The 24,834-nt window shown below is 41.1% G+C and overlaps 1 protein-coding gene across 1 annotated transcript in view; it reads left to right on the forward strand.

Moving 5' to 3' along the window:
* The first annotated feature begins 5,612 nt into the window (after positions 1-5,612).
* Positions 5,613-24,834, forward strand: part of nr3c2 (nuclear receptor subfamily 3, group C, member 2) — a 79,168-nt gene continuing 59,946 nt past the window's right edge. The window contains exons 1-2 of the mRNA XM_080521034.1: positions 5,613-5,965; positions 7,477-9,303. Coding sequence (XP_080377160.1) covers positions 7,496-9,303 — 1,808 coding nt within the window. The 5' untranslated portion in view covers positions 5,613-5,965; positions 7,477-7,495. The remainder of the gene's footprint in view (positions 5,966-7,476; positions 9,304-24,834) is intronic.

Raw genomic sequence — 24,834 nt, forward strand, 5'->3', positions numbered from 1 at the left:
CGGAGTTTATATGTTCTTGCTCGGTGATAGACTTGTCTCAGAAGGTATACCTGCCCTGAGACTGATGTTGGCTTTGGAGAAAAGGGTTTCAGAAGAAAACTTATGTGACTTATGTGCATGTCGGCAAACAGGGCGCACGCTTTAATTTTGGAAAATTAGTCAGAGGAAACTGCACAGAGGTTAATTTAAGAATTAAAGTTCTTCAGAACATGATGCAAAAATCAAGCACTAAAACAATAACACAATTGATGGAACAGCAGCCGTGTCTTAGGAAGGTATAACGAGACAAAAACAATGGCAGATTGGGAGAAATTTTAATGGTATCAGTATTTTATTTAAATGGATGACGATCACTTTCATAAAACATCCCTATTGAGCCATGCCAAATTTATAGCTCAACAAAATTAAAGGGCGTGATGTTTCATCAATAAAAACATATTCAGATGTACAAAATGAAACCCAAGCATTTGCTTTTAAGCTCACTCTACCTTGGCATCTAGATGGTGCAGGAGAGAGAAAATGATAGCAAGCAGGCACCAGGAATATCAATTTATAATGTACTTGACACAGTTTTGTTGCACAACACATCATTTAGTGATAATTTTCTGCATGTTAATAATCTGATCTGAAGTCAGGCTGTAGCCTATACGCAGTGTTCCTAATGAATATGCATTTCTGACCACACTCAGGGTAAACATATTATTTAATCATCAACGTTTTTTTCCGTTGTCATTGCTTAAGTGGGATGAACAAACCCCAGGTGGTGTACACATAGTACGAGATCTTTTGTTTTGGGAGGCAGGGCGAATGCATATCATTCAGGATTTAAATGATACGTGCTATTCATGTAGTCGAGCAACTTAAGGTGAGTGGCAATCTGTGTCAAAACTGGGACTAGAGGATGGCCTTATTTATGCTGTCTCAGGAGAAACACATGAAGACTTTGCATAATGCTCTGACTATTTTCTCTCTAACATTTTCATTTTAAAAGATTTATCAATCAATCCATCCATCCATCCATCCATCCATCCATCCATCCATCCATCCATCCATCCAGCCTTCCATCCATCCAGCCTTGTTAATGTATTTTTTCTGGTCTTGAATCATGTAAATGCGCCTTTGCAATATTCTAAAGTGTAAATTCTCACACTGATACAGTCACACTTGGATGATTCTGTCTGTAATTATACCGCTGGGTGAATTAATTAAAATCAAGCAAGTTGGTTGTGTAACTCTTGGACTTTGCATTCATTTTACTGCTTTCATGACAGAAATACAACTCCTGTTAAATCAAACATTACACTGACTGGTCAACTTGGATTAACAGGTTAAAGTGTAATAGAATTTGTTGTCTAAGTGAATGCCTCCGTGAATAAGGCTGAAAATCAGGCACAAGAAAACTGACCACATTTGAAAGTTATATCATGGGAGCAAATATAGATTTTACTCAGTTTTTGTATAAAAACTGTGTTCATAGTTTGGAATGCAGTGAGTTCACACAATAAGTAATTCATTTTCATTATCATTCACCCTCAACAGCTCAAGGCTATTTCTTTTTTTTACAAGCTGTCTTCGTTGACCATGGCTACAGAGTTCAGATGTCAAAACATGCTTGTTCCCATGGCAACACAATTTAAAATTCAATAGACTATATTTTCACGTCTGACCTTCCAAGGCCGCTGTCTTATCATTGAACCATGGGTTATTCAGTCTGTATGTTATAAATGTCTGTTGAGTACATTGACCGTATTGACAGTAGCCAAAACGAATAAGATTAGATTTTTTTCAGCGAATAATTCTTCATTTACTGACAGTGAGTGGATGCATCCAATGAAACCTGGCCAGAAATGCTAGATTAGATCACTTTTAAAGTTCCCACATAGGCACGAAATACAGCCTGACTGTTGTTGACCACTCACACTCCATGTTGTCATCTCCCTCCAGCAATCAACTACGAGACTTTTGATCAACACAGCTTGTGGGTAAAAGTCCACACAGTAAAATAAATGCAGTAATGAAACAAGCGTCCATATATCTTCTGCACCCAATTCATCTCACTAAAGTTTGTTGGAGCCTGGAGCAGATCCCTGCTGGCATTGGCCGAAAGTCAAGGTACACACACACACACACACACACACACACACACACACACACACACACACACACACACACACACACACACACACACACACACACACACACACACACACACACACACACACACACACACACACACACGCACACACAATCTGCCTGCAGTTTCAAAGCCACATTTGGTTTAATAGTAAAAGGTCTGATAGTTTCCTTTATAATTAGTCATCAAAATATGATGTGTACAGATGGAGAAATGTGAATGTACTTCTCTCTTTTTACTCTGTCATATGACTTCTTCCATTGGCGACATTGTTGACCAAGTTTACACCATAAGCACGTCGCAGCCCGTCACAGACAATCACATCTTTGGGCAATTTAGAATCACCAATTGACTTCACATGCACGCTTTTCTCTGGAGCACAACTGTACGTAAACACGCATGTATTTTACATGGAAGTTGGAGACCAAATAAGAGGAGCACAAAAGAAATGGAATGTGGTTTGGTGGCCTTGTTCAAGGTCAATTTTGTGATGAGGAAAAAAAAAATAAATCTAAGGGACAGGTTTTTTTTGTGTGTGTTTATTTTTTTGTTGGTTATGTAGTATTCTTGTTACAGTAAGGTTTCAAAAGTTTTGACGTGAAATTCAATCGTTTTTTTGTAGATTCAGCACATTTGTTCCTATCTGATGTATCGTTCGGTTGTGTTGCATGTGTACAGTGTCACATTAGACGTCCTGAAGAACTTCGTCGGAACATGACTCTGTTGATGGAGGATGGTGGCGATAGACTTCTTCTCCGATTAAAACTGCCTCTGTAATTACCTCACACAGTAGGGATGGGGTCTTCTGCTGCGCTGACGAGTGTTTTGTTTCAGAGTTAGCATGCTCCAATTCACCTGTCCCCATGAGGCGCCGCATGCACGTCGATGTGTGCCCGGCCCTTTCAGCTACCGGCGCTGTCTGCTGTGTGTCTAAACTGGAGTGGAAGCCTGCTCCTAATCATAGCAATCACTCTTCTGAAAGGACCTCCCCACCCCCCACCCCCCACCCCAACACACACACACACACACACACACACACACACCCTTTCCCTTCAAAAGACTGCTATTTTTATCCACCATGAATGTACAGTGTGCAGGCTAGTGTGATTATCATTGATTTGTCTAAAATGACAGCGCTTGAAAGCTCAGAGAGATTCAAGAGAGCTGCCTTCAATTTTTACCAATGAGGGAGCCAATTATTACTGATTTGATATCAGCCGTGTTCTGCTGTCAGTCTGCAAATTCTTATGACTCTGTCCCTGTGGAAAAATCTGCGATGCAAAGCTAAATTAGATTTGCTCATGATGTGTTTGACTGGCACCCATTATGTGCAATGGACAAGTGGGAACTGCATGAATGGGTGTGGGAAACATTGCTTATATCTCAATTCGCCTACTTTTTCCTAAAGCAGGTCCCCATTCATGGGTGATTAACAGGCAGATCAGGGAGGCGGGCAGTGTTGCTTGGTTGGCTTTGACTAATCTAACTGCTGCTGCCTTGCTTGGGTAATAGCTACAGGCTGGCTTGGAGAATCCAGACAAGCATTGAAGAGAAACGCTGAAACCACTCCATGGAGCTCCACTCTCTCAGCCTAAATCTTACATGCACCCTGATAGTCAGCCACGTGAAACGGCACCAAATGTGACTGACAACTCCAGAGATTAAAATGATTATTGGATGTTGCTGGAGTAAAACCAAAGTCTGCGCTCACATCAGTGCAATGAGGTATGGGCAGTAAAATGTAAATAATAGCTTAATCTAAATGATGAAGCAAATTTGGTGGATGTTGGCGTCGCGGATGAACACGAGCACATTGTCCTTTCTCGTGAGAGCACCAGTGCATTACCAGTGTGTTACACAGATCTCCTCTAATCGAAGCTGCAGTTTGATAGCTTTTAAACTAAGTGTGAGCATATATCTGGCTCACCTAACAGTTTTTTAAACAGTTTTCCTGTTCTGGCAAATCGAACTGTCATTGTTTTACATCAACAGTATATGAACAGCCATCACCAGTGAAGAGTGGAAGTGTTTCGTTCTTTCTGAAATCACCACAGAGGCATGTGTAGGTTGTGATAAATTCAGTTAATGGTTCTCTTCAAATGCACATACAGTTTTCACTTTGCCTGCCCAAAGTCATACTGTATGGTTTTAATTCCATTAAAAATGTGAAAATGAGACACTCAAATGTAAAAAGTGCACTAAAAAGTTTGTGCTCAAATTAAACTTTTAAACTGTCAATTGTTTGAATGGGACTTATTGACAACTCAAAGTACCGCTGTATTACAGTTGTTTACGCAAAAGTCCATTGGACACTTTTCAAATACATTTCTAAAGTCACACTATGGAAGACAAATATAGATATGAAGCAAACATTTTGGCTATTGAAATCAAAAGGTTTGATTATTAAATAAAAGTGTGCATGTACTCAGGAGAGACGTATAGAATAGGCTGCAAGTAAGTGGTTAGGACTCTCACCTCACAATGACAGTATTTAAGGTATGAGTCAGGGTTGGGGGCCTTTCTGTGTGGCATGTGCATATTCACCTTGTGCATGAATGATTTTTTTCCCCCTGGCTCCTGTATTTGCCACACGATGGATTGGTGACCTGTCCAGGCACACCGTGAACCCAAACTTGAAAAAAAAAAATGAGTGAAGAAGATGAATAGATGTGAGTACATAATACTGGAGAATGAGTGGAATCCAAACACTTAGAGAATACTAAAATATGACTTAATCACAGGAATTGCTACTTTGACCTCTGGTCATACTTGACTTGGGACTTGAAGTCGGTGACATCTTGACCGCATCTACTCTGCGAACAGCAATAGAAATATTGCTCCACCTAGTGGAAGCATCTTACATTGCCTTTATTTCACTCTTACAATGACTTTTCTCATAGTACTTGTAGGGTCTTGCTGGATTCGTGTTTACTGTGAAGTATGTTCTGGGAACCCTGTCCGACCTGAGCCTCTTATCTAAATTGTGGGACCTGCATGACAAACCTGTTCAGATGTGGCACTAAAAAAAAAGGAAAGAAAGAAAGAAAATGCGGAAATAATGAATACAAGCCTAAAGTAGGGTGAAGAATGAAGGTCGAGGGTTTGGCAAAGGCAAAAAAAAAAAAAAGAAAGAAAAAAAAGTATTTTCTTGAAATCGGTGACTTATTCCCAGCGTCACACAGGAGATTATCTGAGACAGCGCTGCACTGAGCACGGTGCCCTATTTCCAGACGGCTCCGTCTACCTGCGCTCAGCTCCCCCTCCCATCTCTCCTCCTCTCCCTCCTCCCCCCCTCTCCTCCTCCTCCTCCTCCTCCTCCTCCTCCTCCTCCTCCTCCTCGGAGTTTGTGTTGCACTCGTTGCAGTAGGAGGGTCCATGTGCACAGAATGACGTCGCTCTGACTGCAAGTCCGACCCGACTCCTTCGTTTGTTTTTATTACTCACTTCCACCCAGGACCGGGACTCGCTAATCTTTGCAGAAATTACGGCCATAATGTGAGATTATCCGCCGCTGTGGTCCGACCCTCTCTCTCCCCGGCTGGCCGCCGTCCGTCCTGTCTCTCTGCTGAGGATTACCACTGATCAGACGCAGCGCACTTCTCCTCACTGTGTCTGGAGCTGTCAAACTGACAACTATGTGCTGGAAAGAGTAGATACGAGACAGTCGTTCTTATTTATTGACTTTGCTCTGCGTGTCTTCTTCTTCTTTTTTTCTTCTTCTTCTCCACCCCCCACCACCACCACCCCTTCTCTTCTTTCTTGCTTTTTGCCCTCTGGATTATCGCTGCCCAGCAACACAGCCACCTGACAACTCTGAATGTCGTAATTAAGGTAAGGACGGACGCAGCAGGCTGGCTTTCTCTCCACATTTTATTCAGTCTCACACGAGAAAGAAAGCCCACTTATTTCTCATGATGGGGGGGTGGTGATTCATTACTTGCATGCATTCGGTTGTCTTTTCATTGGAAATATTATAACTTCTTAGCGGGACCGCTAAGCCCTCTGCTGTCTGCTCCATAATAAAACTCACCAAGAAGTTTATACACTTTATTTAAAAAAAAAAAAAAAAGCCCGGATGCGTCTGAATCATTTAAAAAAAAATTTATATATCAGCTTTTCGTGTTTCCTTTATCACCTGTCTGGATGCAATGAGAAGTCCATCAATTTGCTGCTGTCAAATCACATAAAAAAACGTGATTTAAAGAATGTGTAATATCCCCCAACTGCGCTTAATCTTCCGCGCCCATCTATGGATTCGAAAACGCAACTTCATAAAAAGCAGAGATATAACTTAAGAAGGAATAAGAAGGGAAGCATTTTGCATATTTTTTCCGCTATTTTTCCCCCCCTGCGCACCCGCAAAATGGAGAGATGTGCAGAGTTGCATGTCCCACACAGACACGGCAGCCGCGTCCGGACTGTAGGGGCGATTCATAAAGATGACACCTATTTACTTTTTATTATTAACAAGCATTTCGCACACATTTTGCTGACGATCTGACTAAGTTTTTGGTATCCCGGCTGACCGAGAGCTTTTAGGAGTGCACGCAAACAAACAATCGATCAAACAAACAAACAAACAAACCTGATCTACGGCTGCATCACTGCTCTGTTATTTAAAGTGTTTCATTGTTGACAGTATTCACTGTATATTTTCACACGATGAAGCCAACAACATTTGAAGTTACAGTATGTCGCAGCAATGTTGTGACTGCAAGAGCAATAACTATTGAGTGGCAGCCTTCAGACCAATCCACGTGTGGCCTGATAGGGCTGCTGGGTTTCTGTCTGAACTGTCCAATAGAGGCGCAGTAGAGGTGGGAATATAAACAAAAAGCCCAGGCGACGTCACGAAGATGAATTAACTCTTGAAGTGCAGCAAGTTGTACTGTACAGCCCCCTGCTGTGCACATGATGAGCCTTATCAGAGAGGAAAAACTGTACACACCTGCTTTGTACTTTTGTAATTTAATAATCTTGTCTTGGTATCCCTAAACAGCAAATATGTAACACTGGAATATCTGTCAATTTACTCTTGTGTTTTACATCTTCACATATCCGACACTGCCATTTGCACATTTGACACGCATTGTTTTACTGCATTAGGTTTGTCTGAAGGAAATGTGCTTTAACATTGATCTATAACTTTAAACTATACCAAGCAATTTATTTATATTAATGACAATATTCCTTAATGTCTAATTTAGTTTTACATGAATTCCAACTCAAAGCACATGCTCCAAATGAGTCTGATTCTCCATTGTAATTGTTAAAACAATACTTTGTGTGCATATTGTGACAGCGGCAATGTAAACTTGTGTGTGCTTGTGTTTCCTCACCAGGTGAATCAATGCACCAGAGATGGAGACCAAAAGATACCAAAGTTTCTTTGATGGGAATGGGTCAGAGAACAAATGGTCCCAGGTCCCCGGCACTATGGAGTACTGTTGCAGTACGGAGGATTCAAATCTGACTAACAATGATATCCTGATGGACATAGTCAATGTCAGCTGCCCTGCTGGAAGCCTGGCCACTGACTGCAAAGACAACAATACAAAGAAGCAGGAGCAGCCAGCGCTTCGGCGCAGCCAGAACCAGCCATTTGTTCTCCCACACTTCAACAACTCTGTCCATGGTCATAAGCAGGAAATGGACTCCAAGGAGCTTTCCAAGACGGTAGCTGAGTCTATGGGCCTGTATATGAATGCTGCCAGGGAGGCAGACTTTGCATTTAGCCAGCATGGGGGCAGTAACAGTCCTGGAAAGCTGTATCCAGTATGTGGACGAGCCGTGGATGAGAACCAGGGAGGTCCCACAAAGAGTCCCAACCTAAAACCATTTAGTTTCCAACAGCCGAGCAGCACTCCCAGAGAATGCACCTCCGGTACTCCAGTGAGCTCAGCGTCCATGCTGGCTTCCTCTCTGTCTTGCAGTCCACACACCTCCAGCTCCATTTCCAGCCCTGGAGGCAGTAACAATATGGTGTCATCTACCACCAGTCCACCGGTGTGTTTTGGACCACTATGCTCATCAGTTGGTAGTCCTGTCAGCCAGACTTCGTGTGCTGCAACCCTAGCCAACATCAAGCGCAGGAATTCAGTCACATGTAGCCCAGCTGAGTCCAGCACGGTGGGCTCGCCTCCACTCACCAGCCCGCTCAATGTCATGAGGTCCCCCATGTCCAGCCCTCAGAGTATGAGTAGTGTGAGATCCCCTCCGTCCTGCAGCACCACATGTAACATTAGGTCATCTGTCTCGAGCCCCACTGGTGGCAGCTGCTCTGGCACTACCAACAACTGCAACACGATAAGGCCCTCCATCTCCAGCCCTGCCACAGGCGGCACTTTGGCTGTCAGCAGCCCACAGAACCCCTCCTCTGTTGGATTTCCAGTGTCCAGCCCAGTTAGTGGACTAGGTTTGGTACAGAATGACACCAACAGCCCAGAAGCAGCAGGGCTCACCACCGACACGGACTTCAAGAACTTTGAGTTTCCTAAAGTAGAGATGGTGGATGGAGAAGTTTTCAATGTTGGCTTGGACCAGATGGGCATGGTAAAGTACATTAAAAACGAACCTGGGACTGACTTCAGGAGCATGTGTTTAGGTAGTTCCAAATGTAATGTGAGTAGCACACCCTTTATTACACAGATAAAGAGTGAGCCAAACAAAAGTGAGGGATGTATGAATCAACAATCCTATGGTGAGCAGTCACCATCTCTTGGTCTCTTCGCTGGGTCTGAGACCACCTACCTGTCTCTGAGGAATAACATTGACGAATACAGCCTTTCCGGTATCTTGGGACCCCCTGTCTCCTCTATCAATGGGAACTATGAGTCCGATGTGTTCTCCAACAATGTACTGTCCAAGGGGGTTAAGCAGGAGACCAATGATGGCAGCTATTACCAAGAGAATAACAGCATGTCTACATCCGCCATTGTTGGAGTTAATTCTGGTGGACATTCATTCCATTACCAGATTGGAGCGCAAGGAACAATGTCTTTCACGCGGCATGATGTGAGAGACCAGTCCAACCCTTTGTTGAATCTAATTTCGCCCGTAACGGCGTTAATGGAGTCGTGGAAATCTCGGCCAGGCATGGCACAAGGGTCGCTGTCAGCCAGAGGTGAGGGATACCATGGTCAGACCTGCATCAGCGACAGCATGTCAAGGTAAGGAGAATATGTGTCTTTGTGCATGCAGGAACCATAAAACAAAACAAAAACAAAAAACAAACAAACATTATAACTTAGTTAAAGAGAGCAGTTATTTTTCACACTCCTTAACAATGCCGCCCCCCCTCTGTTTAGCTGTATAATAGTGTGTCTCTCTAGAGAACCTAATAGATGGAGAGCCAGTTTGTTGCAGCAGACCCGTATTGCACAAGGGATTCATGCCGCTCGCTTTCAGAAGTGCAAAATAATAACAACAGCAGGGCTTGGGAAAGGCAGCGGGACACTGACGGGGGAACAGGAATTAAAGAACGGGGTCCAGGTCATTGTTGTAGTAGCATGTGATCACAGCGTCATCTCTGCTAGTTCTGCCCTGCATTCTACTGTAACACAGAGGCAAAGTTTATCTCTTATCAGCCTGTGCATATGTACAGCAGCAACATTTATTAATGTGTTATCAGGCAGTCTGGCTTAAGACCTTGTGTAATGCAAATATCTATTTTTACAGTTCCTGGGCCATAGACAGTGTCATAAATTCTGAATGATTGATTACATGCTTTTGTTACAGAAGTGAAGAAATGAACTATTTATTTTGCGAGCTTCAGAGCTGAACCAAAACAAACAGGCTGGAGTGAAAAAACAACAACAAAAAAAACAAAAAAGAAAGATCTATAGTGATTGCCAATCTGGAAAAGTAGAACTTTGACACAGTTGTTGTGCTTTCAGTCTATTCGGGTGTCCTAGTTGCATGTGAAGTACATTACCAGCCCAGTTAATAACTGTGAATTTTAGAGCCATAAAACAAACCATAAAAGACACTGTGTTTTTGCTTGAAATGAAAGGTGTGGCCGTTTGTTTAGAGTAAAATGAATAATTGTTTTTGATGCAGGATACGGACTTGTTTATAACTGTTTAAAAAAAAAAAAGAAGTAATAACTGTCTATTTGGGATTTTATTGACAAGCGACATCGCTGTCGTATAATAATGCACAAAATTTCATCAGTTTCTTGTCTTTGTGAGCTGGCGGAAGGAAGCACTAAACAAAACCATAAAATGACTACCTGCTTAGTTGGAGAGCATTTGATAAAAGTCAGACTCCTTCAGAGGCTGCAGGAGAAACAGGGCTCCGCTCGAGCTTCTGTGCATTGCAAAGCTGTGTTTGACTGAGACTCGACCATGACAAGTCCAAACTGATTGTTGTGATGTTGCACAGTGGAAACTTTGCAGATGTCACTGATAGCCCTGCCCATCTTACATGTCTTATTTTTCATTTTCTTATCGTGCATGCATTGTGACCACACTATACTCTTGGCTCATTCCTGACACTCCCGCGCATGTGCATTTATTTACACTGCATCTCATCAATAGATTGCACCAGATTGTCTTAGTCTCATTTCTGCATCCCCTCAGTTTGATGTGTTTATTCAGCTTTATGTGTACAGCGCACACTTGTCTCTGGAGTAGATACTCCGCCTGTGTATACTGTGTGTTTGTGCATGTGCTCTAACAAGGCTTGCAGCTCTGAGGAGACTGATACAGCCCCGTTACCTTGGAGGCGACCCATATGGCAGGAGCCAAAGCGATGGTGACGGGATCACTGCCACCTTGGTCCTAATGAGATCCAGCTTAGCCCTAATGTCAGACAGGATGACAGTAAGAGGTGGGCCACATGGCAGCCAGCCAGCCAGGCGGAGAGGCAGACAGACACAAACACAAATATACATGCATACAGGTGCATATACGCACATATATTATTCTATAAATACATACAATAGTGTCTTTAGTGGGGCTTAAGAACTCTTTTTCCAAGAGATCGCTGCCTACTTTTAGTGTCACCTTACATCAGCGGTGTTGTATTGATTGACCACTATACTTAGGCATAAACATGAGCTTTTTGTATCCTGTTCAAAATCTGTGGCGCTGTCCAGCTTCGGACTGACTTCACAGCAACCAAGTTCAACTTTTCATAGGCAGAACAATGTTACGTAACCATTAAAAAGCACAACTAAAAGTCTTTGATCTGCAGAAGCGTTGGATGACAGAGTGTTAAATCCTTCAGCTCTTTTTTTTTCTTCACTTCAGTTTTCTCTGTAAATGGTTTTAATTAAAGATGGCTGCTCATCTAAGCAGTCTGCTTCACTTTGTGCAAAACATTTTAACTTGGATTCACAGGAGAAGAAAGGAGAGGGGGGGGGGGGGGGGGGTTCTTGAATTATTGTCCATGTGTGATATTTTAGTTAAACCTCAACTAGGTAGCCAAAGTGGATTTTTCCCTTTTTCATTTTTTAAACCATAAAAAGGTTTCTGTAATTAAGGTCTATGAGAATATTTAAAAAGCAGCATAATTCAGTTCTAAAATATATAAATATGTAAATTATAATAAAATGACCTACATTAGAGCCCTGGATTATTTTTTTTTCTCGCTGACTAAATCTCTGAATCGCTTTTCAACCTATTTGGGGCGTTTTTGTGTTGGTTTTCACAGGGAAGTTTCACTACGTAGTGTTCCTCTAAAACTTGTCAACCCCATGACCTAATAATGTCATAATCCGTCAAATGGTGAAAACTAAAAATAGAGGCCAACAATACATTTTTGTTTCATGTAGTTAAGCTCTCATTAAAAGTTTTAGCACTAACCACAGCCCTGGGAAAAGTAGTAGCTTATTATAGACGGACACTTTCTTTGCTTAAAGCTTGCAGTCGGTTTGTAGATCGACCGAATGCCCATCATGAGGAAGCACCACATTGAAGCAGGGAAAATGCTTCACACTGGACTCTGGCCAACTCTCAATGTTCTGCAGAGGGATGAAAAGGCATACTCCTGAGAGCACACTAATAAGGCTTTAATTGTATGTTCCTCCACTAAATTAATGGATGGAAATGATTTGATTAATTCAGACACTGCTGGATACTAATATCCAATTAAATCCCAACACCAGGCATGCACAGGGGCTCCCGGTGCATTATGGGTTCCTGACTATAAAGCTGGCAGCTGCTTCTTTGGGTTTTGAAATGGATGTTACAGGTGAGCATGCTGGGGAATGACTGTATTTCTCAGTGGATTGCTGAGTATCCATAATACTGTGGCAAAGATATGAATTGTTTTCTTTTTTTTTGTTGCTGTTGTTGAATGCAAGTCTTTTAATTATATATGTTCTCTTGTGGGCTGTTGTATATTTAATTATATTGTTATTAAGTGAAGCAAAGATGAACCATTCAAAGCACATGTGCTGACAAAGTGCAAAAAAAGGTTGAAGTTATTGACACAACTGTTACCTTCCTTTCATTGTGTAATTCAATAAAAACTAATTGCTGCCAGGTTAGACATGGAAAAACCTACTTTACTGTTTTGAGTGTGTAGATGTTCTTGATGACATCTTAAGTGACCGTTACCAAGTCGTGAGTGTATTTGTGCAATCTTAAGTATGACATGTATTCAGTCATCAGTGAGTAAATGTCAGAAGCACAACATACATTTATTAAAATATAGCAGCATTGAGGCCAAGAGCAATAGAGTTTCAGGGAATGAAACAGATTCAAGTGGTGGAAGATTGAAGGCAGTTATTATTACTTAATTAAAGCAGTATATACAGTCATAAGGGTAACAGCACAAGTAGAGCTTAATGTCAAAAGACAACATTTATATTCAATTATAGGATTAATGTACAGGTACATTTGACTAAACACACGCACACACACACACACACACACACACACACACACACACACACACACACACACACACACACACACACACACACACACACACACACACACACACACAGTTTTACTGTCACTTGTGTTGTGTTCATCTACAAAGAGAAAATTTGTATTTCCATAATTCCTATATATTTCAAGTTTATTACCTTAACTTAACTGGTTCTGTATCACAAAAATCCAAAGTATATTATTTGAAAACATTTCAATATCATAAAGGAATAAATGCAGTTCCTATCATTTCACGTACCATAATTATCACAACAGCAATTTTGAAAATTCTTGAAAAGTCTTAGGTGGTATGAGTGTCGAAACACCTTCAATATTATTCAATGCAGTTATATATGCGTTAAGTTTTAATTAGGCAATTAAGATGATTAAATGTATTGTTTTTTTTTATTTAAATAATGTATGTGAACAAAAGACTGAACTAACACTATAGGAGTAATTATCTTTTACAATAATTCACTGTGAATTTTTTTTTAGTTAGCTGGTTCATAAAAAGCCTGTGACAGTGACTCTCCTACTGAAGGGTCATTTGTTTTGTTTTTTTGCTGCTTGTTTTTGGTTTCTACCTTTGAGTCAAACATCCCCAGACAAATGGAGCAAGATGTTCGGCTGGTGGGTTGAGCTACATCTGTTAACAACCACGTCACTCTGACTGGAGGAAGAAGCATCGTTGGTGCATCACTTCTTGGTAGCGGCACGTTTTAATAGCTCGCTATTGCACGCACAAGTTGTTTATGATTGATGTTGTAAAGCATGATATGATAATAACGTTGACAGATTTGACATGGTATTTGTAAGGTGTTATAACACAATACACCAATCATGTTAAAATTAGTGACGATGCATCCAATTAAACAGGAGGACGTTCATTGAGAAGACTATAAACTTTTTTTTTTTTTTACATGTTACCAGCAGAATCCCAACACCAGATTAATTAATCACCAAATACCAAAATCTATGAAGGATCATTTCATCAACTCAGTTGCCCCATTTCTCTCTTTTTATGCCCCACACACAAATTAGATAAGGAATGAAAGCAGAGTATCCACAGATAATGAGAATCTAAGCCCCATTACTCACATCACCTCAAAGCATCCGTATGGTCTCAGTCAAAGCAACAACCAACAATAAAACAATTGTTTTGTTTTGTCTTTTGCTGTTTTGCGCAGAAATTTAGATTTCGCTGCAAAAATTGACAACAGAATATTCTAGGCTCAAATGAATAAACCTTATTTTAATTATTTGTTCTATTTTTGTCACTATATTTCAGTGTGGGGGAAAAAAAGCTTAAAATGAAATGATAAAATATGCTTCGCAGAAACAGGTGAAATAGTGGAACGGTGTGTGAATCTTTGTCTCTCAGAGGTAGGAAAAACACTCGACTGGGTTTCAGGAAATTCAGTTTTGGCATACAGTTTCCATGCTCACAGACACATTTGAAGCACCTTGCAATAAACAACCATTTGTCTAAATTTGCAAATAGAATTGACATTTCTGTGTATTACAAGCAGTAAAGATGACTTTCTACTGGAAGAGAAATTAGATCAATAAAACACCTGAATGGAGAAAAAAAACAACAAAACCAAAAACAACCAAACAAAACAAATGAACACACAGAGCTCACATGCATCCAGATTTTCTTCCTGTCTTCTGGGCAGCCCATCACTGGTGGGTGTGGGTGGATTGAAGGCTGTGCAAAGCCGAGTCGAGAGGCAACGTTCAAGGTATGAATAGTAAGAGTTGGTCCAAGTGGTAAAATTCTACTGTCTACACTTCTTCAATTCTAAAAATGTAGCCTCAGAAATGACTGCCTGGTGAGGATAAAAGCTCTTTGTGAGGCATTTCAGCAAGGTGAAAACCCGTAAAGAGGCGGGAAGAAGGTGTTTCATGGAGCTTAGGAGTTTTTTAGGCAGCGAGCTCATGAGGCAGAGGCTGGGGAAACATACAGTCATTGGATATGTGTGGTTAGTGAACTGTCAAGTGTTTCAATCACTCAAACTTTGTTTATATAGCACTTTTAGTAGAGAAAAATAATGCAGGCCAAAGTCATTTTGAGGTAAAAAAAAACCAAAATAAAAACACTGGAAAAAAGGGAGCATTATTTAAAAAGCCTTATTAAAAAGGAAACCTGCTTTTAAAAACATGAACATTTTCGGCAGCCCTCAGGTTCTCTGGCAGACTGTTTCATAAATATGGTTTGTACAGTAGTGCTGGAAAGCAGCCTCACTGTAGGTTTGTGTATTGGAGGTGGGAATGATTAAAAAGCTTGCGATGGTTCATAAGGTAAAAGTAAATCTGTAAGATAAGACGGCACAAAACCATTAAAGAACTGTACAATTGATCCTCAAAGAGTTTAAAGAGTAGATGGATAACGTGGCTGATTTTGGGCTAATTACAGATTCCAATTTGCGGCTATTTTTATTTAATTAGATTAATTTGATTATCATTGACACATTAGGATGCAGTTTAATTTATTTCCACTGCGCAACAAAAATATTTTTTCCAGTATCTCCCTCAAACTAATTGCAGGGACTAATAACCTGGATGCCAGAGACTTTATTATTTGTCAGTGCTCATATGATACACTTGAAACCTGAATTATTTGTACAGTATAAAATTATTTGGAAAATCACCACATTTGATGGATCCCAGCTTTGAATCTACAGAATTTTGCAATCTGATTCTAATTTTATGTTGCACTGTTTTCCTCTTTATTTCACAATTCTTTGTGCTCTTCCCAAAAACTCTGCTTTAAAAAAAAAAGTTTTGATTATTAGCTTGCATGTACAGATATAATATTAGTTGTATACATATAGAAGTAGTTAACAAGCCTCTGCCCATAATGAGCTGGGATCGGCTCCAACCCCCTGCGACCCTGAATTGAACAAAGTGATTTAGGTGATGGATGCATGGTTAGTTGATTACGTTGCGTCCAGGGCCCCTTTGGTTGAGGGCACTAGAGATCACGGAGGCCTCCGAGGCTTTTCCTGCTGAAAGGTTGTCAAAATCTGATTTGCACATGTCAAAAACCAAAAAGCCAGTGCCTTGAATCTACAGCAGACTTGGGAAAACTGCCCTTTGCTTTTTAGAGGGAGTGTGCCAGCCTTTGGCTTCACTGTAAAGTTTGGAATGATCAGAGCCGGCTGTTGCAAAGCAACATGTACGACAACCGGGTCATTGTACGGCAACAGCAACTCAGGGTGTTTATGAGGTCAAACATTTGGTTTTGAGACTGATTTGTAAAAAAAACAACCCAAAAAACCCAACAGGCATTCAAAAACCATTTATTTGGTTTCTTTGGCACCTCCGTCAAATGCATACCACACCTACTTTCTTTTTCAAGTACACACTGCACACAAATGTGCACAAATGTTGTCATGCTGACGAGTCGCTAAAGGTTGAAACGTTTTGTGATTTTTGTCATAGTTGAGGGTGGTCTTCCCAAATACACAACACAAAATCAGCAGAGATGATCTCTTATCTCAATCTCAGGTTATTGGCATGAGAGCACAGTGGCAAGGTTGCATTTTTGTCCAGCTTTATGAATGATTTTTTTTTTTTTTTAACCTTGTGCCTTCACAGTGTAAGAGTAAATGTCTAGAGTGAATGTAATCTCTTTAAAAGAACCAAGATGATACTGTATGGCACACAATGATAGGATGCAGAGAAAGGAAGCCATGTCTCCTCTCAGCCTCTTGCACGCACACACACACACACACACACACACACACACACACACACACACACACACACACACACACACACACACACACACACACACACACACACACACACACAGTGCCACCATGGCCGCCAACAACAAGAACAACAGCACACATTCTCGGCCGGACTTGACACTCCAATAAAAGTGTGGCTACTCTTGGCGAAGACTCCTGGGATTTGAATGCTTGTCTTGTCCTCATTTGAACTTCTTCCTGAAACACACTCTGGTGACAGAGGGCCAGATTTCTGCTAGGGCAAGCCTGTAGTTGGAGATCTACGCTCTATTACCTACTGCTGACATCCCCTTATGTTGTTGAGGTTATTAACAAACTGCATAAAGGAGGCAAACACTGAATACCAGAGCCACAATGAAGTGTAGTGCATGCTTCTGTTTGTCGATGCCACCATGTGAAATGCTGTCGCCAAATCGCAATCTTTTGTTGGCCAACTGCTCCGTTTACCTGCCATGCAAGAAATCTCGAAAATCTTTCTTATAGATCTCCTTAGTCATGACCTTTGTAGCTTTGTAACTCAGTGCATGCATCCTAAATCTAAAATTATAAAGGGAAATTAATTTTTAAAAAAAGCTTGTTTGCAAAGATGAACGCAGGTGGATGCGTAATTCATTGGCTGGACATTACTCAGGCTGAGCTATAAAAAGCAGTGAGATCTACTGTATATTTCATTTTTGGTGGCGAGCATGCTGAGAGAGCCCATCTCATCTCACTGGCTCAGCAAACTGTTGTCTTCCTCTTGTATTCTGATGTAGTTGACTGAGCAAACAAGGCATGCCTTTATCATTCATGTTTAATTAGAACTTACCCAAGTATTCATGCCAAAGTGCTTGCGTTTAAGCCCGGTGTTTGTCTTGTCAGTTCCTCCATGGAAAGGACGCCATGGAGGAAGACGCCCCCCCCCCACCAAAATGTTAATTGTTCAGCTTGAAAGGTTCCCAAAGTAGGTCATGCATAGTTGGCTCAAATAAAGTGAAGGGTGTACTTGTGTGCTGTGTGTTGTGTGTTGTGTGTTGTTGTGTTTTGGATGGGGGGGCGTGGAGACTCCGGGGCCTTTTACGTAACACTTTCATTCTTTCTGGAAAACACACACACACACACACACACACACTGACATTCACACAAAGTGAATCATACTATATGTATGATATTCCGTTTTTATTTAGATATGAAATAATATTCCAGCGGTCCATTGTTACAGAACTGTATATTTGAAATCTACCATATACCAGTCTATGTATGTTCAAGTTGCAGAAACACAGAAAGCATTCAGGTGCAGTAATGTGCGCACACATTTTCCACATTTTATAAGCTTGTTATAATCTACAAAGTACCCATTCATAAGCCATCCCCCTTTGCGCTTTATGAGACAAATAATAAATTGTGTGCGACATTCAGATAGTTTGAAAAGCCTGCAGTTAAATCCATAATAGACCGTCCCACAGAATCTGTGTTGTTCAGGATCACTGCCCCTCCAGACATACAAGGCATGTATGTAGACCCACAGGACCCCGTGATAAACTGACTCGGGAGGTAAAAGGAAGCCTCCGAGGATCAAGTGACAGCTCAAAGAAAAAGATACAGTATCATCACTGGACCTGTTGTTGGCAGGGAGGGAATCTGTTTGTCTGACACTGCAAAAGAGGTAAATGTGTTTGTCAGGAAGTGAAACATGACCACAGTTTGTCACAGTGGAAAAGAAAAGAAAAGATGTAATTGAGGGGATATTAAAGGGTCAGTGGTCATATTACACACACACACACACACACACACACACACACACACACACACACACACACACACACGCACACACTTTTACTTTCACTCTTGTTCAGATTGTGAAATATCTCTATAGGGAGGTGACTGTAATTTTCTTGGTGGTACTTCAGATTTAAAAAAGAAAAAATCACAGAGTATCCAAGGTGAGATAGGGGGATGTCGAGACGAATCCACTCCAATCTGGTCTATCTAGTTTAGTTTATTCGCACACATCTAAAGATGAAACTCAGTGCAGTATATTAATTATAGGACATACAATATGTATACAGCGTATGTGTTTACAACAGGTCATTGTGTTAAAGGATCCACTTAGGGTTTTTCACGAAGCTCATATGAACTTATGTAAGTTTTTGTGGATGTGTCACTCAATAAATAAATAAAAATAAAAGATTTTGTTAAGAGCTGCTTGAGCCCCAAAAATGTACTATAAAAAGGTTGCTAGTTAGAAGCTTTTGCTTTGAAAGTTGAACTCAAGATTGGTGGGTTTCCATCATATGAATTTGTCTTCCTAATGTGTGCTTTGATGTAATAGATTGATTGATGTAATAGTTTTAAGCTTTAGGAGTGATCCTTTCCAGATTATTTTCTTAGAAGAATAAAGTAGGAGTGGGAAGTTCACCTCCTCTGTTTTGGAACGGCTGTGGAAACATAGGAGACAAACAGAGTGAGTTTACTACATTTATACCAGGAAGACTTCAATATGATGCACCAGTGACACCATATAAGCCATGAGAGCTGGCTGCTGATTTGTGTCAATGTCACTTTACTTTAGTGAAATGAGTTTAAGAAGATCGAGAGAGGTTTTGAAACTGACCGCGATTCCATTAAATGTTGTGCTATATTTGTTTCCATTCATAGTAACCACAATCAACTTTAGTTGTGGTTGGAGGGTTTCGAGAGAGGAATCAGCCAGTGTTTTGCCTGTTCAGAAAACACTATCATAACATGAAGCCGGTCCTCTCCACAGCTCTGGGACTCACTCACATCTGACCGCTCCCCCTGCAGAGTGTACTGCACTGTACCTGGCATGGACAAACATTCCCCTCTTCACTGTCTGCTTCTTGTTTCGCCTGCCGTATTCTGGCTTGGCTTCGGCTGCCTGTTTCTCTTTGCTCTGAGAGGAAGGCAGTCTGGGGTTTTATATTTTGAGTTTTTTGACTGTGAAGCACAAGCTTTCTGGGTTGTTTTTTTTGTTGTTGTTTTCGTTTTTTTTTTCTTTTTCCACAATCTCCCTCAGCTGCTGGACTTCTGAGAAAATGAAAGAAGCTGACTCACTATTATACTGCAGCTAATGTTGGACTTTCCGCAATGGAAGGTTGTAGAAGAAAACATTTAGACACTAGTTTTATTGTCTGTCAATCCACACCTCGACATGCTCAGTCTAGTATTCACCTAAGTGCGGTTTGAAGTAATTACAATGGAACTGAGGCCATAAAGGAGAGACGGTGAGGTTGTGAGGGTTGTATCTGGTTTGTCCACTGCATTCCTCGTGTTTATTTCTCACTGTGTTTCAATTATATAAATTTAATATCTCAGGTAACCTCAGATGACAACATTCAGAGTACAATTAATTTGGCAGTCTTCCACTTTGTGAACTACAAAAGATGAAACCGTGTCGTGTGATTGATGTGTGTGATCCAGTTTTTGACATAATCCTCTGCACTGTAAAGCAATAGGTATGACATTTGCATAACTTGTTGCACGCGAAACCTGTTTTCTAACATCAATTAAAGGTAATGTGAAGCTCCGCCATCCTCTGCAATCTGCCAGAATGCCACTTCCTTCCCAACTGCAGTCGACTTAAGCAAAAAATAAAAATAAAATAGCACCAGAGGAACCAGTACTCCCTCCTGTCTAACATCTATGTCTCTGATTCTAGACACCAAATGTGTCGCAGTGTCCAGGTTTCTGTGCGATCATTAACACACACAAGCTGTTTAGCACCAGGTGACTCTCAGGATTTGAAGCAGGAATGAGTAATACCAGACAGTGACCATCTAAAAGGATTTAGCATTTAAATAATATTGTAACACTTTGCACAAAGTTTCATTTAGGTCGAGGGGGAGGATGTTATCCTGCCTGTTGTGAATGTAGCTGACATGTCTCAGGTTCTTTCCTTCATAGCAGTATTATTACGCCCACTCACTCCAGTGCCACTGACACATGCGCCTTGTGGCATTTCATGCTCAGAAGGAGGAAGCCTCTTATTCAGGTGTGATGCTGATACTGTTTCAACTGCCTCTTCAATTGCCTGTTTGACAGGCTGAGTGGCGAAGACGACTGTCAGAGGTCGAACGTGTCAAGGTTTATACAGTAATACACCGCGGTAGCATCGAGGCAGAAAAAAAGAAAGGCGAGGAATGTGCAGCGTGATGGCCTACTTACTCATATGACCTACTGTATACTGGTTAAACCTCGGTGAAAGTGAGAGCTGGATGTACAGTGGGTTCATAATGTGTCTGCCTGCAGTGAGTTTATTATGCGCTGTGGCAATTCATCGCCAATATTTTGGCGATGAATTGACATGTGACACATGAGTACACTTCAAAGCACTGGTGTCAGAGTTTGCACAAAGCTTTTAAAATTGCTGAAGAAAAGGTTATTTGCTGGGCAGCCCAGTAGCCAAGTGCAGAAAACATAAAAGCGGTTCCCGGTTAAATCCCCAACTTTACTTTCTGTTTCTAACCATTCAATAAGTAAAAAGGTGGCAAAATCTAACAATTAGTAAAAAAAAGTGAAAAGATAATCCATCTTATACACTGTGCATCGATACAGCTTATATACTGTACTTTATCAAAGTTAGGGTCGCAGATGGTTGCAGCTGACCTTAACTGGCTGAAGAATGGGGTAAATGTGCAGGCACACACACCCATCTGGGCACACGCACACCAGCAGGCATTTGAGGGACATGATTTAACCGAGGATGCATGTCTTGATTGTGGAAGAAGGCTGAAGCACCTGGAGAAAACCCATACGTGCAGAGGGAACACCTGCCACCTTTTCAAAGAAAGGCCCGAAGCCTGGAATTGAACCAGGGATTTCTCACTGTGAGGAGACGCTAATGACAACACCACCAGTGCGCAGCCCTGAAAAGGCAAATCACTGCCTAAAACGTAACATGTTCTATATGCATAATCTATTGAGTCATTAAAACATACTGTTAATAACAAGCAACAATGCATTACGTCTCATTATGAAATGTTTTAGGTTGTTATGATTCCTAAAATAAGTGACATCTAATGTACGTATGTTATAGGTAGATAAGACCACGGACTAAGCGAGACAACACACGTCTCCTCTTCCTCCCACTCTTAACAACATGCAGCCAAAATACCCTGCTGCTGCTATCTTCCGCCGGTGACGTACTTTGGAACCAGTTACTGTGCATCACTAATCGTGCATAATTACACCTGAATGTAGTGGACAACAATTATTGGATTTGCAAAATTAATCCACTAAATGATTCAAAGGTTATAGCCAACCGCAGAGGAAAAATTGAAACGGGCAGCTTCAGCAGGAGTCGCATGATCGCCATGCTGCGATGGCTCCATATATGAAATATTTGTCGACTGGTTGGTGTCTCAATTGGAAAATAACTGTCAGATCAGGTACGGGTCTCATTTTATAGCTGTTTTATTCTCTTGGCCCCAGCGTTAGTTATTAGAGCTCCCATCTGTGCGTTGTATTAGACAAGTTCCACCGACAGCATGGCATTTTTTTTCCCCCTGTGAAAAAAGCTGCATGCTCATTTCATGCAATATGAATTAAGAGCCAAACACTCAGAAGTGTTTCAAGGGGTGATTTTCCCTTAGTGATTACACTGGAGACGTGCCAAATGCTGAACAGGAGAGAATTACCATACTGTAACGGGAACGAGAGAGAACCTGCTAAAAAACTATGGCACTTGATGTGTGTTTGTTTGACACAGAGAAAGGGTGAAAGAGAGGAATTTTTATCGAAAATGAATTACAGAACACCACAAAGTGGTAAGTACAGTTAATAGTGAAATATGTACCGTACTGTATTGTTTAATGTAAGATGTTACAGTTCTTAGATAACAAATGACACATTTTTAACACTTGCGAGGAGTAGTTGGAGAGTATGCAATGGACGTAAGGATGTTATTGTGGAAACAGTAAATAAAATGAATGAATGAATCATTTTACAAAGGCATTATGATGTTTTATAAGGCAGAACAGTCACGTTCCAGCAGGAACACAATGACTCTGATGCAGGCTTTTACGTGTGGCGGCGGCATGTTTTCCCTCTTCCTGTGTGAGTTTTCTCAAAGTGCTCTCGCTTCCTTCGACACTCCAAACATGCTCGTTAGCTTTATTGATGACTCTGAGTAGGTTGAAGGTGCAGGTGTGTGTGTGTGTATGTGATATACAGTTAACAGAGAGGTTGCCTAATGTCTGCCCATTATCGCCCTGACTTGGATAAAACTATGAATATGAATATGAATGGACGGCTGCATTAAAATGTATAAAAACATTTTTTTTTGTAGTTTTGCATATTGTGTAAAATTGTTCATTGTTGATGATATTTATTGGACAGGCTTTCTGGGATTTCTTGTGAGGAAAAGAGACTTTGATGTTGTGTAATCTGTGCTGCTTACAGATAATCAGTTTTCATTCTGACCACTCAGGAAGCAATAACAACTTAGGACTGATCCCCAGTTCCCTTCAGCACTTTCGTTCTCTTGTTTGCGTACAATCAGTGGTTTACTGCGATTTATCAAAATGACTAGGTTACTTAGGCTTCTGTAATAGGATTTTCACAACAAGGTAGCGGGGAAAAAAAGCTACTTAGTGTTTATATTTGTTGTTTTTGTTGGGTTTGGTGTTTTTTCTCATCCTCAAGTTGGGTTCAACTTTGAAACCAATCAGGTCGCCACATGGTGATTCACAATCAGGGCAGCATGAAGGATGGCTGATGTTCTGCACACACACCGTTTACAGAGCCCACAGATGACTCCCAAGACAAAGCGCTGAGTCAAATGCTCAGTCTACTGAATAATGTTTCACCCCTCCTTTGTCCCTTACCCCCCCCCCCCCCCCCCCGAGATTAATGCTGTTGAAAATGAGGGCACGTCACATATGTTGACGCAATGGGAGAAACAGTGGCCTCAGCAAAGTGGGCTCCTCTCGCTGTGCTCGCGGTATGAAGCACCTTCAAGCAGGAAAACACTTTCGATGACAGAAACACCCAAAGTTTGAACAAAGGGAGACACGATGAGACGTGATGTGACGACAGCTTGTCACACCGATCACTGATTTAAGCTCCATCATAGTAAAACTCGATGTTAAACTTTTCTACAAGACTTTCACGTGTGCCTTCATGCCAAGTATTTCATCGTGGTGTTTGCATATGGCTCACAGTCCTGCTGTTGTGTAGTTAACACTCCATAACACTGCATGAGAGCCGCCATGGAGTGGAAGCTGGATTTTGATTCATGTTTATCTAACACATGTTAACCACTGCTCGGACAGTTTTATCAACATCATAATGTCCACAGAACAGTCCGTGTTTTTTGGTTTTTTTTGGACCCATCTTCTCTTTCTTCTGATGATAGTTTTTAACAAACATCTGTGAGCTGCATGATTTAGTTATTTCCCCTCAGTGGGTTTCCTTTGGTTTTGGTCCCTTTGGGATATGCGCACGCACACACACACACACACACACACACACACACACACACACACACACACACACACACACACACACACACACACACACACACAAATAGGGACACATAAATAAATGCATACTTGTAAACAACCACAGCTGCATACTGGACATGTTAATATTTCAGTGTGACTTTTGTCTCCCCCCCCTCTCCCTTTGTTTTTTTATTCTATTCTGAGTAAATGGGTGCAGTTAGCTTCACCATCACATATCTATCTTTTAAGTAGACAATGTTATGGGGAATTTGCCTGAAGCAAAATGTAGTCAAGTGCTTGCAGCACTCCTATTTTCCAATGTTTTATGGATGGGTAAATACTGAATACGATGAAGTAATTATATCTGCACAATAGGGATCCACTGTAATCAGCATTTGATGCTGAAATAATAGCAAATCCCTTGTTTAAGTTGTTCCAGAACACTGTTTAATAATGATAACACGAGAAACAGGCACAGAGGAAAACGTGCGACCAAAAGTCGCAACTTACAGTTGTGTTTGACCAAGGTCTCAAAGCCCCATTAAACACTGTGAATGCATGACAACGGATTTCTTTTTTTAGATAGCTTCGATCTATTTTGAGAGATGGGTAATGATACAGGACAG

The sequence above is a fragment of the Blennius ocellaris genome (genome assembly GCF_963422515.1).
Source record: "Blennius ocellaris genome assembly, chromosome: 3".
In the NCBI taxonomy this organism is placed as follows: Eukaryota; Metazoa; Chordata; class Actinopteri; order Blenniiformes; family Blenniidae; genus Blennius; species Blennius ocellaris.